Source organism: Fistularia commersonii, chromosome 28, assembly GCF_037954325.1.
Source record: "Fistularia commersonii isolate RoL2024-O1a breed Wild chromosome 28, RoL_Fcom_v1.0, whole genome shotgun sequence".
Taxonomy (NCBI): domain Eukaryota; kingdom Metazoa; phylum Chordata; class Actinopteri; order Syngnathiformes; family Fistulariidae; genus Fistularia; species Fistularia commersonii.
In genome coordinates, this window is record NC_141311.1 from 6,145,001 (window position 1) to 6,157,998 (window position 12,998).

The following is a 12,998-nucleotide window of genomic DNA, read 5'->3' on the forward strand; positions in this document are numbered from 1 at the left end:
CTCCGTGTAGTAGCGATGTAGTTCTTATCAAAGCCCTCTTGTCTTGTTGTGACAGCTCTGATATTGTTTATTGAGGTGGATGTCAGCCTTAATTAGCAATCGATACGGGGAGCGTTTGCAGAGCGCGTCTCTGACGTCAGAGCCCATTACCGCTTCTCATTGGGTCTCATATTCCCACAGCCCGGGCTAATTATTGGGAGGTTCATGTGGATAAAGTAGAGCTCATCCCTCCCTCTCACATCATGTCCCCTCCTCGTTGGCCACGCTCGCTGCATGCTTTTTAAATTCCCATCGCCGGCCTCCAGACGTGGTTTCCTCTTGCCTGCGGGATGATGGACAGCAGGATACTGGATCCGCCTCACGCCCAGTTCGGAGGCTCCCTCGGCGGGATGGTGGGCTTCCCGTACCATCTGAGCCACCATCACGTCTACGAATTAGCCGGGCATCAACTTCAGTCCGCATCCGCGGTTCCCTTCTCGATAGACGGATTACTCAATGGTTCCTGCACGGCGTCGGTGGGTAATTCCAACCCCCTCTTGTCTTCGGGCTGCGGGATGAACGGAGATAACCAGCAGTACAAACTGTCAGGTAAGAGACCCCCACCCTCATTCCCCTCCCCACCCTCCCACCACCACGCACAATAAACCCTCTCCTCCGGGTCGGCTCGTTGCACCGAGGCCAAAAGAGAGAAAGAACAGAAACAAAGGCAGGATGTTATCCTCTCCGCGGATCGTGTGAAAAAAAAAAGCCGAGCCCCCCACGCAGGCTCGGAGCAGTTCCCCCCACGCCCTGCCTCCCACCCCCGTCTCTGTCACCGAGAGGCGGCGGACGATGCTCCGGTGCACAGCGGACACATCTGCGGGGAGGTGACGGGCTGGCCGTAGGGCTGCAGGCTCCAGGAGTGTGTTATGCATATGTGTGTGTGTGTGTGTGTGTTCAATAACGGCGAAATTTACGAATGCACCCCCCTTCACACACACATGGGCTAAAGTTTGCATATAAAATGTACCTGCGCCTTTGTTTAAAACGCTGGTGGAAATGTTGTGTTTTGCAGACTCGGGGGACCCGGACAAGGATAGCCCGGGCTGTAAGAGACGGAGAACCCGCACGAATTTCACCGGCTGGCAACTGGAAGAATTAGAAAAGGCATTCAATGAGAGCCACTATCCCGACGTGTTCATGAGGGAAGCTCTGGCTCTCCGCTTGGACTTGATAGAATCAAGGGTTCAGGTAAACACCCGCCTATTTCAATTTACCCGCTTTATTATTATTATTATTATTATTATTATCATTATCGTTATTATTATTATTATTATTATTATTGTTATTGTCGTCGTTGTTGTTATTATTATTTAATAGGTATTTTCAGAACTAATGTTATGTTTCCTTGTTGCTTATTCACGCCTAGCAATTGCTCAAACTTTCATTTTGTCAAACTGCAAACACACATTTTTTCTTGGGGGTCACACACACCACCATTTAATAACAATTTATAATATAATTGAAAAAAAATGAATGGCATTTTAGAACATGAACTATTCTCTGTTATGTATGATTTCTTTCTGATCATTATCCTGGAATTTATCATTAATATTATTATTTATTAATATTATTGTTTAACGATATGTGTTTTTTCCAGAATTATTATGGGCCTGAACTCCCCCCTCCCCCCCGCTGAATTGATTATCCATGAGTTAATCGATCAGTGTCTCAGTCTTTCATTGATAGATTTTTTTCATAGCCCCCCACTGTTAAAGAGCTGTCACAGGATACCACGTTTAACGTTATTTTAGATCAATTTCAGAAAGACTTTTTAAACTCTTATCGTCGATATATGAAGTTTCAAGGAGAATTTTATCTGTCAGTGGCTTTAAATCCAAGGCCCTAATTAAAAGGCCTAGTTGGAGAATCAAGATCAAGATCAGTATAAATGTTTTTTTTTTTTAATCCACTATGTAACCCTGCATACCCCCCTCCGCCCCCAGGTGTGGTTTCAAAACCGAAGAGCCAAATGGAGGAAAAAGGAGAACACCAAGAAAGGTCCGGGGCGACCCGCTCACAACGCACATCCCACCACCTGCAGCGGGGAGCCCATGGACCCGGAGGAGATCGCCCGCAGGGAGCTGGACCGGCTGGAGAAGAAGAAACGCAAGCAGGAGCGCCGGTTGCTCAAGTCCCAGAACAAACTTCTCCACGGGGATTTATTTCACACGCCCGGATCGGACAGCGACAGCGGCTTGTCGCACGTCACCGACAGCGACCACAACCCCGGCGCGCCTTTTGACGCCGGGAGCCAAACGCAATCGAGCTGCGACCAAACCCCCCCCTCCCTGCAGACCCCCGACCACAACCAAAGACACCCGGACCGGGAGGCCAGCGCGGCCGAGCTGGACTCGCCAGACGCCGGCCACCGGTCGAGCCTGTGCTCCGGGAGCGGCCGGAGCTCCGGCCTGCAGAAACTCAACCCTTTCAGCGTGGAGAGCCTCCTGTCGGACTCCAGACCGAGACGCACCCCCGCGGCCTTGCCCCCCTCCCGGCCTTTGATAGGGAAGGGACACTTCCTGCTCTACCCCATCACGCAGCCTCTCGGATTCATTGTTCCTCAGACTGCCCTGAGAAGCGCGTCCGCGGCCGCGTCGGACGGTGCCGGCGACGGCCCGGCGGAGAGACCCCAGCCGGGGCCCCGCTGCGGCGCCCCCGCGGGCCCGGCGGGGCGTGGGGGCGGCTCGCCGGACCCCGCCGGGGTCGCGCCGAGAGGACACCCGGTGGCGGAGGAGGAGGAGGAGGAGGCGGGGGACCGGACGGCGTCGCCGCACGGCAAGACGAGCCAGACTCCTGTCGCTTGCGCCCACGAACACGGTCCACGGCACAGCAGTCCCGGCGTGGACGCGGACAGAAAAGAGCATTTAGAGAAGGACCCGGCCGGCAGCCCGCCAGACTCAAAGCAAGACTCTAAAGAAGATGTCGACATGGAATAAATCCTCGGGGGGTAAAAACCACAACAAACAAAACAAAACAAACGAATAGCTTCGAAGCGACACTTTCCATTAGGCCAAAGCGTAAACACAAACTAGATACATCTAATCGCTAGGGTTCCCCTCTGCTGATGTTCTGACAATGTGATCTCCTCCTCTTCCTCCTCCTCCTCCCCTTGTCTGTCTGTCTATCTGTCTGTCTGCCTGTGCGTGCGTGTGCGTGTGCGTGTGTTGAGAGAGATATCCTTCAATGTGTGATAACTTGTCAAACAACAAGACCGCCAGACCAACAAAAATCCTCAAGAGCTGTAAAAAAAGGTATTATACTATTTATATATGTAAGTTTTTTTTCTTAAATAAATCTATTGTATACAAGCACCTCAAACCGTGTGAGACCTTAAATAGCAGCACACAGTGCAGGGCTGCTGTAGCACTAAGGCCTTTCTTAAGAAATCTCATGTTGTACTTTGTATATTGCCTTAACAAATTTATTCATCTATAAGCCCCCGCTGAAATGAGGTTACGAGCCGGAGGCGAAAAGGAGCCGCTCCACTCCTGCAGAGTTTTGATATGAAAGTAATTATTTTCCCGGTGGCTACTGCAGGGGGATTCAGTTTATTTTAGCTCAAAGGGGGTTATAATACATTACCGATTTCTAGTGATATGAAATCACATAAACTTCCAAGAATAATAGAATTAGCATGAAAAGGCCTGGGTGTCAAATTGAAATAGGAAAATAATAGCCCCGGCAGCTGGGAGTGTGTGTGTTTGTGCATATTGGATAGGAGATGGGGATTCGTGGGGAGGCATTTTCATGAGCTCCCCCCCTCACCACCACCACCTCGCTTCTCCCCTTCTTCCTCTCCCTTTCTCTCCACTTTGTCAGGGCCCCTTGTAGCAGGGCTATATTAAGATAGATGTTCGATGATATCCCTCATTGTTCTGTCGCTTTACATTGATGTTTCTGTGTTATCAGCCTATTGATCATGCGTCCGCTGTAATAGGACGGGCTGAGGCAAACGTGCCTATTTACAATAGCAGAACACATTTGTTCTAATAGGGTTGGTGGTCCCGGGGGAGGCCATGAAGGATCTAGGACATCTGCTCCCTTTTGCAATATTAGCAGTGTTGACCATACAATATCGAGTCGACCCATTGAAGAAATGTCAAGACTGTGTAATAACGTGGGGATACGAGGGAGGATGGAAAAAAAAAAAGAGAAAAGTGCAGCCATGTATATGTAGAGCTCAAACCCTCCTTTTATTTTATTTTTTTCCTCCCTCAAAATTCCACAAGCCCCTATTTAGTGTTCTGTTTGGGTCTCGATTTGCAAATAAATTGAAAATAATCAGAGGGGTTGAGCTTTACGTCTTGAGCCGGCGCAAATGAATTTCTGAGCCGGTGTCCCCTTTTCAAAATATTTACATAAATTTCGACCCGTGCAGCTGTTTGCTCTGGGAAGCAATGTCTTATTGGGGTTGGCGTGTGTGTGTGTCGGGGGGTTGGTGGTGGGGTGCACAGGAGGGGTGGGGGTTCAGAGACAGCCAACACACTGGGCGAACATGTGAAGATTAGGGCTGCTTGAGCTGCGGGTTAGAGGTGTGTATCCCCCCCGTATCTGCAAGCTCTTTACAGCCTTGACCCCCCCAACCCTCCCAGCAATAAAAGAGGCCGGTCTTTTGTTTTGATGATGTCACCGCCAATACCCCATCAGAATGACAGCATTATTTAAAAAGAAGGCTTCCTATCAGTCAGTGATAAGTAGAATGTAGGTGATGTCTCTGGTATGTGCACGTAGAGTGTGTCCTCTATGCGCTGTGGGATAACCGAGGACAATTTGAAATAACCCCCTTTTTTTCAAAATAGGTGTGCATTTTCTTTCCCATGCTACTCTTAGGCTATTTGGGACGTGTGCCCAGTTCATCCATAATGCATTAGCAGACTGAATAGGAGTATCGCTGGCTGCACATTGGTGGCCTTAAGGTGAAATTAGCGATTTGCTTAAGTAGTTAAGCTTTTCTTGCCTGAGAGCTGCACGCTGCATGATTCAAGGAAAAAAAAAACTATCAATCGATATGCCCAGGCAGCCTCCAGGAGATGTGTCGTCTATGAATCATACTTTATGAATTCAATTTAGGCCCCATACCCGAAGAAATTTTCAATTTGAACGCCGGATCATTATGGGAGAGTGTAAATTGTTTTTGCTCTATTATGCATCGGACGCCATCATTTTTCTTTCTAATTACGGAGGTGTCAGGTCGGGCTGTCATGCAGACGCTGATTTTCAATTTAACTGATCATCATGCATTCATTTTCCCATTTGATAAATCTGCTATCTCCAAGCTTCTCCCATGCCCGGAATGCTAAAAGAGAGGCACAGATTGGCAAAGTAATAGGGGCCTGTATGCGGCAATAAGTGCAGATCAGGCAGCTAATTTAGCACCTCCTGGTATTTCCATTTCCATTTCTCATTTCCAAGTCTCAAAGGAGGGAGTGCAGCCCAGAGGCAGAGGGGCTGTTAGGCTTTTCCACTATCGGAGAAAGACAGAGGAAAAAAAAAGAAGAAATCTACCAAAACGGCTTGTTTTCAAACCCGCATTTCCTTCATTAGGATATCAAGCTTAATTAAGCCTAATAAAGTTTTCTCAGTGTGCGTTAGTTTTATTTAATAGAAACAAATTCACGCAATTATTTATGGCCGCGATATTAAGAATCTCATTTGAGGCAGTCGAGGAATAAGCCTCTCACAGCCGAGCTAAATGACTTCCACATTTCTTTCTTTTTTTCCCATTCTTTTATTTTTAAAACCCACTTTTACCAGTTTCGGCTGCAGAAATCCAATCGATTTGTTTTACGCGTTAAATTGAACTCACCCAATTGCGCCCTAAAAAGTCAGACATGCGCGGCGATTGCGCAGGAATTAACTGTTCGGTTTGAAATATCATAGAATAACGATAGCAATAATAATAATAATCCTCCGATTATCATAGAGGATATAAATGTTATAGCCATATCCCTGTGCTACGATATATATTTCAAAAAGGGTTGGATATAATGCTTCAAGCTCAAACCAGGAGAAAATGGACAAAACAGTTTTGGTGTCACAAAAAATACGCCCGTCTGCGCTTTGTGTTCCTGTGTGAAATCTTTACAGACTCCGAAAGCTTGGTTTGGATAAGAAAGAACCGTATCCCTATGAAGAAAAAAAGGAAGAAAAAGATCCCCCATAAAATAAAATGGCACTTAACATTTGGCTCCTGCTGCAGCGACTCCGCCATGCCTTTTAGGATTATTTTACATCTCACACTCATTAATGCGCCGGTGGATTTAATCGCTCTTATCTTTGCCGTGCATACCTGGGATAAGCCCGGGAATACAATCTGCATCGATTTCTGGACCATCCTTAAAATAATTTTAATTATAATCACTGTACTGGCAAATCCCCCTCTAATCAAAATTTTTGTAATAATTCGCATATCGTGTTTTTTTTTTTTTTTTTACTGCGAGGACAACACGGCTCACATTTAGGCGATTTAAAACCCCTCTATATGTGCAAAGAATGACTGTATAAGCATGGGAAACGAGACGCATGAGGAGACTTTACTTTGAATAACAGGCTGTAATTCTGTAGATAATCAAAGCAAAAGATTACATTCAAAGAGACTGATATTTGATTCATTTGTGTCCCCAAGATTTTGTGAAGATATATTCCAAAATATTAGTTTAATAAGAGAAACCTATTTATTAACCCCCCCAACATACACACATACATTTTTTTTTTAGTTAGGAAATAATTGGTAACCCTGGACACAGAGCAGTGTGAATCTTTGTGATAAATAAGTGTATTACCTCTCTGAGAAAGCAATTAAAGTGCACCTTTGTAGTCCAAAAAAAATAAGGCATGATACATTGTGTGACATCAAGGAGAAAATGATTAACAATGAGGATTCATGTATTTCACGCATCCCTCCTGGTACTGGATGTGAAGATAAAGACTGCAATATTCATTGCAAAAATTTGAAAATATCCATTAAAAAAAATTAAAACGTAGGGCAGACGTCTAGACGACATTTAGGCCGTATAAACTCTATTTTTTCTGCTTTAATATGTCTCTTTAGTTCTCTTTATCGCAGAGCGAAAAGAGGAGAGTTTTTGCAAAAACCTCAATTCAAAGTAGACGTTCTGAACCACCATCACCCTGAGAAAATAATGAAATATACTGCTTCATGACCAAATATTTACTAAAATAGGAAAGCAGTGTCAAAGTGATGTTCAGGCCATTTCAGCCCCCTTTAAGTGCAATAAGTGCAGCATTACCCTAATTTAAAAAGGTCTCACTCCTTATTGCATCTTTATGCATTATGCTGGCTCGTAATATTGTCTCAGAATGGCTGAAGGGAAGGATTAGATATGAGACTCCTCTTCACAATAAGAGCACTCGCATCCTTGTGTGATGATGTGAGAGGTGGCTTGAGCCTTTTCAGAACGGTCACAACTGTTGCTATCTCTCTGCTCTCATTGTCTGTACCGTGGCCCGCATTGTGCTTTTGGATTACTCTGCCTTACAACTTATACAACAAAGAAAAGACTAAGACAAGACAGATTGGAGGCAACTGACTGACATGTGTGCACCTACATTTTAAAGCAAATGAACAACCCCATAGTGAGAATTGTCTCTAAGTACCTCTCAGTAATTAAGTCCTTTATTTAAAAAAAAGCCAAGATGAAATCATCGCGTTTCAAAAAGTTTAATCTGCTATAATCTATATGGGAGCAGCACCCTGCTGCAAAACTCTACTGTGATATCCAGTATAAAAGGTACAATGTAGCCGTGATGCATAAAATAACTTTGGCAATCACGGACCCAGTTTTCTCAATATGGCCTGCGCACATGAGTTTGTTCTCTGGTATTTAAACAAAGAGGACAAAGTGAGCCAAAATAGGAGCCTGTGACTTTTGGGCTGACACTAAATACAATAAATACAAATTAAATGCAATTAAATGTATGGAGCTTCAAAAGTGTGTGTGTATGTGTGTGTGTGTAGGTGTGTGGTGATGGTGGTAGGGGAGTTGAGTACAGTACCAGTTTACACAGTAGTTAATCTCTTGTTCAAGCCCTTGTTAAAAGGCAGTTTAGGGTTTCGCAAAGTAAATACAGATGTGATTTCGGAGCACAGTTCCGTTAGGAACTTCCAATAGACAGCTGACCAAGAAAGAAATCTTAGAAACGCACACACACATAAACACACGATGTGTATGCCTCCCATACTTGTGTAACGGAAGAGCAAAAACTGATAATCTGCTGATATCAGGAAGCTCAGTTCAAATGATGAACATGTGAAACACATGAATGAGTTTCACTCAAATTTCTATAGATAATCCTAAAACAGCCTTCATTTCAAAATGAGCAATTATGGAATTGTTTAAATCCGCTAATTGTCGAGTCTGCACAGAACAACATTTTATTGCAATACACGCAGACGCACGCAGCTCTCTGCATATCCACATTCTTTTGTTTAAATTGTGAAAAAAGAATTTTCAATGAAATCCACATTTTGTTCTTAGCTTTATTGGAAGACTAGGAAGAAGCACACATATAATTTGAGGTCCTGTTGAGTGCAAATAGAGCGGATTCTACGCAGTCATGACAAAATATTTTATAAGACTATTAAGATATTTTGACTGGACTAATTTTTTGGATATTAGACATCATAAACAACAAGTCAAAACAATATCCATCCATATACACTCATTCTGCAGTCTCAATTCGGCAGTACGGCGCAATGGCCTGAGTATATGTGAGTTTAAGCAATTGAAACACTTTACTTTGGTTGAACAGAGATTTTATTCATGATTAAATGCTGTATGCGACACCTTAGCACCCCCTCCTGCAACTGCATTAATGTTGCATTAGATGCATATGAATAAAATGCATAGGGAGCAGGGGTGCACAGAGATAAATGACCTAAATGGCTGGCAATGTATCACAGAACCTGCAATATACAGGATTTGCAAGATCATGTCACAAGTACTGGTGGCTGGTATGTTCACAAAGCCCTCCATTATTCAAGCAGCGGTACCCAAAGAAAAGCCCACATTTGTACAGTTTTAACAGGGTGAGAAAACCTTTAAAAGAGAGGTAAGTGCGACATTTACCGAAAAAAAAAACAGAACAATACACAATAACAGCAATCAGCAGCTTTTCTGTCAATGACTTGGAAAAAGAAACAAAAGGAACGAGTGGCCATAAACTTTGATGACTGGTAGCTTGATTGATTTTTCTTGGCAATGCAGGATTTTAGACCCTTAAAACAAATAAACATTGACAGAAGCTAATTTCAGGAGCTTTGCGATGTTGTGCAGTAAAACTGTTTTTTCCAACACCACAGGGTTGCGTTAAAGTCATTGTTTAACAAGAAAGATACTCGATGGTTTGATAATGATCAGTGCTCACATCTGTAACAAGAGATATGTTTCAAATCATGGGTAAACTTCAGTTTCTTTGGATCTTCATGGGGTTCAGGAGGGATTTTTAGTCATTTTGAAAAAGACCAGTGATACAGATGTTACAACACATAAAGGTTTCTGTCGCAATACACACATAAGGGAGTTTCAGGTATTGCAGCCTTTTGTTAAAAATAAATTGTAATTAGGGCCAAAGAATAAAAAAGATGACCCCTAAATCAGATTCTTTTAAGAGAATGCTTATGCGATCACTGGTGTCTGCAGGTATTTTCATTTATTTGTTTAACCAGATTAGTCAATTGTGAATGATTTGCCAATTGACTTATCTGAAAATCCTCAGATGGAATGTTATAATATTTAAGTTTAAATCTCTTTAAATTTGTCACCAAACCCCCGAGTCTCTGCAAACAAGCCTGTGGTTTCTGATATCCGCCAGACATTTCCAGTCCTATTCATCTCCTTCTGCTTGCAGTTGGCAAATTAGTGTTATCTCAGTGGCTGAAGTCTCTGTGTAGGATTTCATAGTTCAATAAGCCTATAATTTCTTTGACTCTTTCCTGCTGGATCAATGTGAATCGCCATCAGATTGCCTCTGTCACAGTAGAACCCTGGAGAAACTTTTTCCTGAAAGCTCAGGGAGAGTGCTCATGGCTGGTCAATATCAACACCCTGAAGGCATGTCGTAAGCCACTGGTGTGATCAAATGAAAAGGGGACAAAGAAGGAGCTCTGGAACAAAATTCCATATGGATTTCCCTAAAAACAGTCTGGTTGCTGAGGGGTGAATTAGATGAAATCAGAAATTCACATAAAGCATTGAATGGGTGGGAAATAAAAACCTTCCCACAGCAGAAAATAAAGGCCTCCCTGCCTGATGCATTGCATCACACATTTCCTTTTACGCCAATTTTGAAAGGATGATATCACAAGGGAAAACATCCCTATCCACAGTAGCCTGCTGTTTCGTTTTGGTTGATTTCAGTGGCCTATCCAGCCACAAGGTGCTTTCTGGTATCCAGACTGCATCTCTCAAACACCACAGTCAACTGTGAAAAAATATCTCGATCTCCCCGGCATGGGCAGTGTAGTGGAGGCAAGTGAAAAGCTTGGTTTAGAAGCTGGTCTCAGAAGTTTGATTTCAGTGGGATTTGGCAAAAGCAATGGGCTGTATTTGTGACCAAGGGTTAAAGTTACATGGATAATGTGCCGAATCACAGAACGTGAACAGCACAGCAACCCAGGACAAAGTGGTCTTTGCCAGTTGCTCATCATAAGTTTCCTATCATCTGATCTCAACTAACAAACGAACACCAAAGAGCATGGCTTGTTGGGTCCTCTCATTGTAGAGTATCAGGGTCAGGATATTACATTTTTGGATGAAACGCAAAACGAGACCTCGAGCTGATCAGGTTTGAGTTTGGAGCTTTTGTGTCTACGTGAGAGGCAAAGACCTGCTACGCGAGTAGGAAGCCCTAATCTGTATTTGTCATTTAACCAAAGAAATAGGAGGACGCAGGATCGTGAGTAAATTTGATCACCCTTTTTAAAATCGTTGCTTCTGATCAAGAATATGCTGATGAGACCGTGACGATTGTGTGATTCAGGCTGTGAATATGAAAAAGGTTACGAACATTGCAGCCCAGTGGCGAAACTTCCACCTATGTTACTGAGAATCGATTCACCAAGGCGGACTGGCCAATCCCCTCCACTGGCCCCGCAGCCAATTCAACATGCTCAACTGGCCGGAAAAGCTGCAGACAAGAGGTGACAATAGTGTGACACTCCGCAGAGCCTTGACCAACAGCGGTCCGTCGAGCTGCTGGCAATCATGGTTGAAAATGACTTTGAATTTTGCCCTTTTTTTTAGCAATCGTCCTTTTCTGTCTCATTTTATTGTATTGTTCAAACCAAAATTGATGAACTAAAACTTTTTGAGAGCCTTTGTTTCACAATTTGTCTTAATTTAATAATTTCTCACAGCAAGCTCTCACAGCAGGATGTTTTTTGACATTCAATTATCACCTTCTCAAAATTAATTGGGCTTAACTTAAGAAAAGAAAAAAAAAGACATACTTTTTTTGTTTTCACACACAGTAGAAATGCTAATTACAATACTTAAATATAGCTGAATTTTATGGGTAGGAATCTTCTTGATTTCAATAAAGTGTTTCAGGGGGATGCTTGTTAAGTTTCCATTAATTCAAAATCTTCCCCATGGAAACAGTATTTTTGAAACAAAGGTACACAAACAATATTCAACGAAATGGTGGATATTTGGTTGAAGGCCTGGTACATGTAAATTTCATGGATATGTGCAGTGATATCAATGATCAATGGACTCTTGAGTGGTTTGTGTGTGTGAGTGTGTGTGTGTGTGTGTGTGTGTGTGTGTGTGTGTGTGTGTGTGTGTGTGTGCGTGTGTGTGTTCATCTGCTGGATAGATATGTAGCCTTTATAGTAGTAAAAAAAGTAAATACCGTGTCAGCTCTGGTGTTGGACTGAATGTGCACATACATGCTGTGGCTGGCAAATGTCCATTAAATCAGGGTTAAATGTAAACCTTTCTGATTTCTGTATACATTTCTTTAAAGAAATAATGGTAACTCCTGTTGTCAGAGACGTATTTGGGATCATTTTTTTTTTATATGTTTGTATTAAGATTTGTGAGTGATATAGTGTATACACACAACATATAACAAAACACACCTGAACTGGAATATTTTTTATCAAGGGGAATACTGGTTGCGGTTATATGTTGTCATTGGGGGCTTACCGCTTCCTGGTGATTCATATAAAAAAGACAAGTATTTTCCATCCTTGACTTCCCGGGGAATCTGTGCCCTAGAGGTTAATGAAGTGTGAAGTGTGAAAACTTCTCGAGATGGGATGATTTAAATAGTGTTCTCAGATGTTAAGGCAACACTGTCTAAATTTATTTGTGTGTGTCAGTTCTTTATAAGTCTTAAATTTAGAGAGCATGCCCCATGGGCCATCTGCTTCCACTGCTGGTGCTAATGTCTTTTTGTATGTTCCAGTCCGTCCACATTATTGAGTACAATAAGAACAACTTAGGAAGAATTTTAATTGAATTCGGAGACTTTACAGGATTTCTTTGTTGGATCAACATATTTAATGGAAATTGTATTGATGCAAGTGTAACAGAATAACTTGCTAAAGCTAATTTAAAGATATACTTACAGTCTCAAATTTGAAGGATGAGGGATTTTCCGAATGTGCACATAAGTGTGCAAGCAATGTCAGGTTAAATGTCTCATGTCGAACTTTAAACACAAACTTTTATTTTTGAAAACCATGGTCTACTTAACCAATCTATGGTTCATGACATGAATGACTTTTGAGACGGGGATTGTTGAGTTTAATGAGTAGAACTGGACTCATAACAACACATGTCATTAGTCTCTAAATTGTGTACATGAGGCAACCCACCAGGGGTTTGTTTTCTACTCCCTGAGCTTGCATCCTATCCGCATAGCTATTACTAGTGTATCAAGACAAGAAATCACCTATAGGTCTACAGACCACACCTCAGTCACTAAGG

The 12,998-nt window shown here is 42.8% G+C and overlaps 1 protein-coding gene across 1 annotated transcript; it reads left to right on the forward strand.

Moving 5' to 3' along the window:
* The first annotated feature begins 219 nt into the window (after positions 1 to 219).
* Positions 220 to 3,287, forward strand: uncx (UNC homeobox). Its single transcript, XM_086176053.1, has 3 exons — positions 220 to 588; positions 1,055 to 1,230; positions 1,986 to 3,287. The coding sequence occupies exons 1-3, from the start codon at positions 330 to 332 to the stop codon at positions 2,976 to 2,978; spliced, it is 1,428 nt and encodes a 475-aa protein (XP_086032179.1). The 5' UTR covers positions 220 to 329; the 3' UTR covers positions 2,979 to 3,287.
* Positions 3,288 to 12,998: the final 9,711 nt, after the last annotated feature.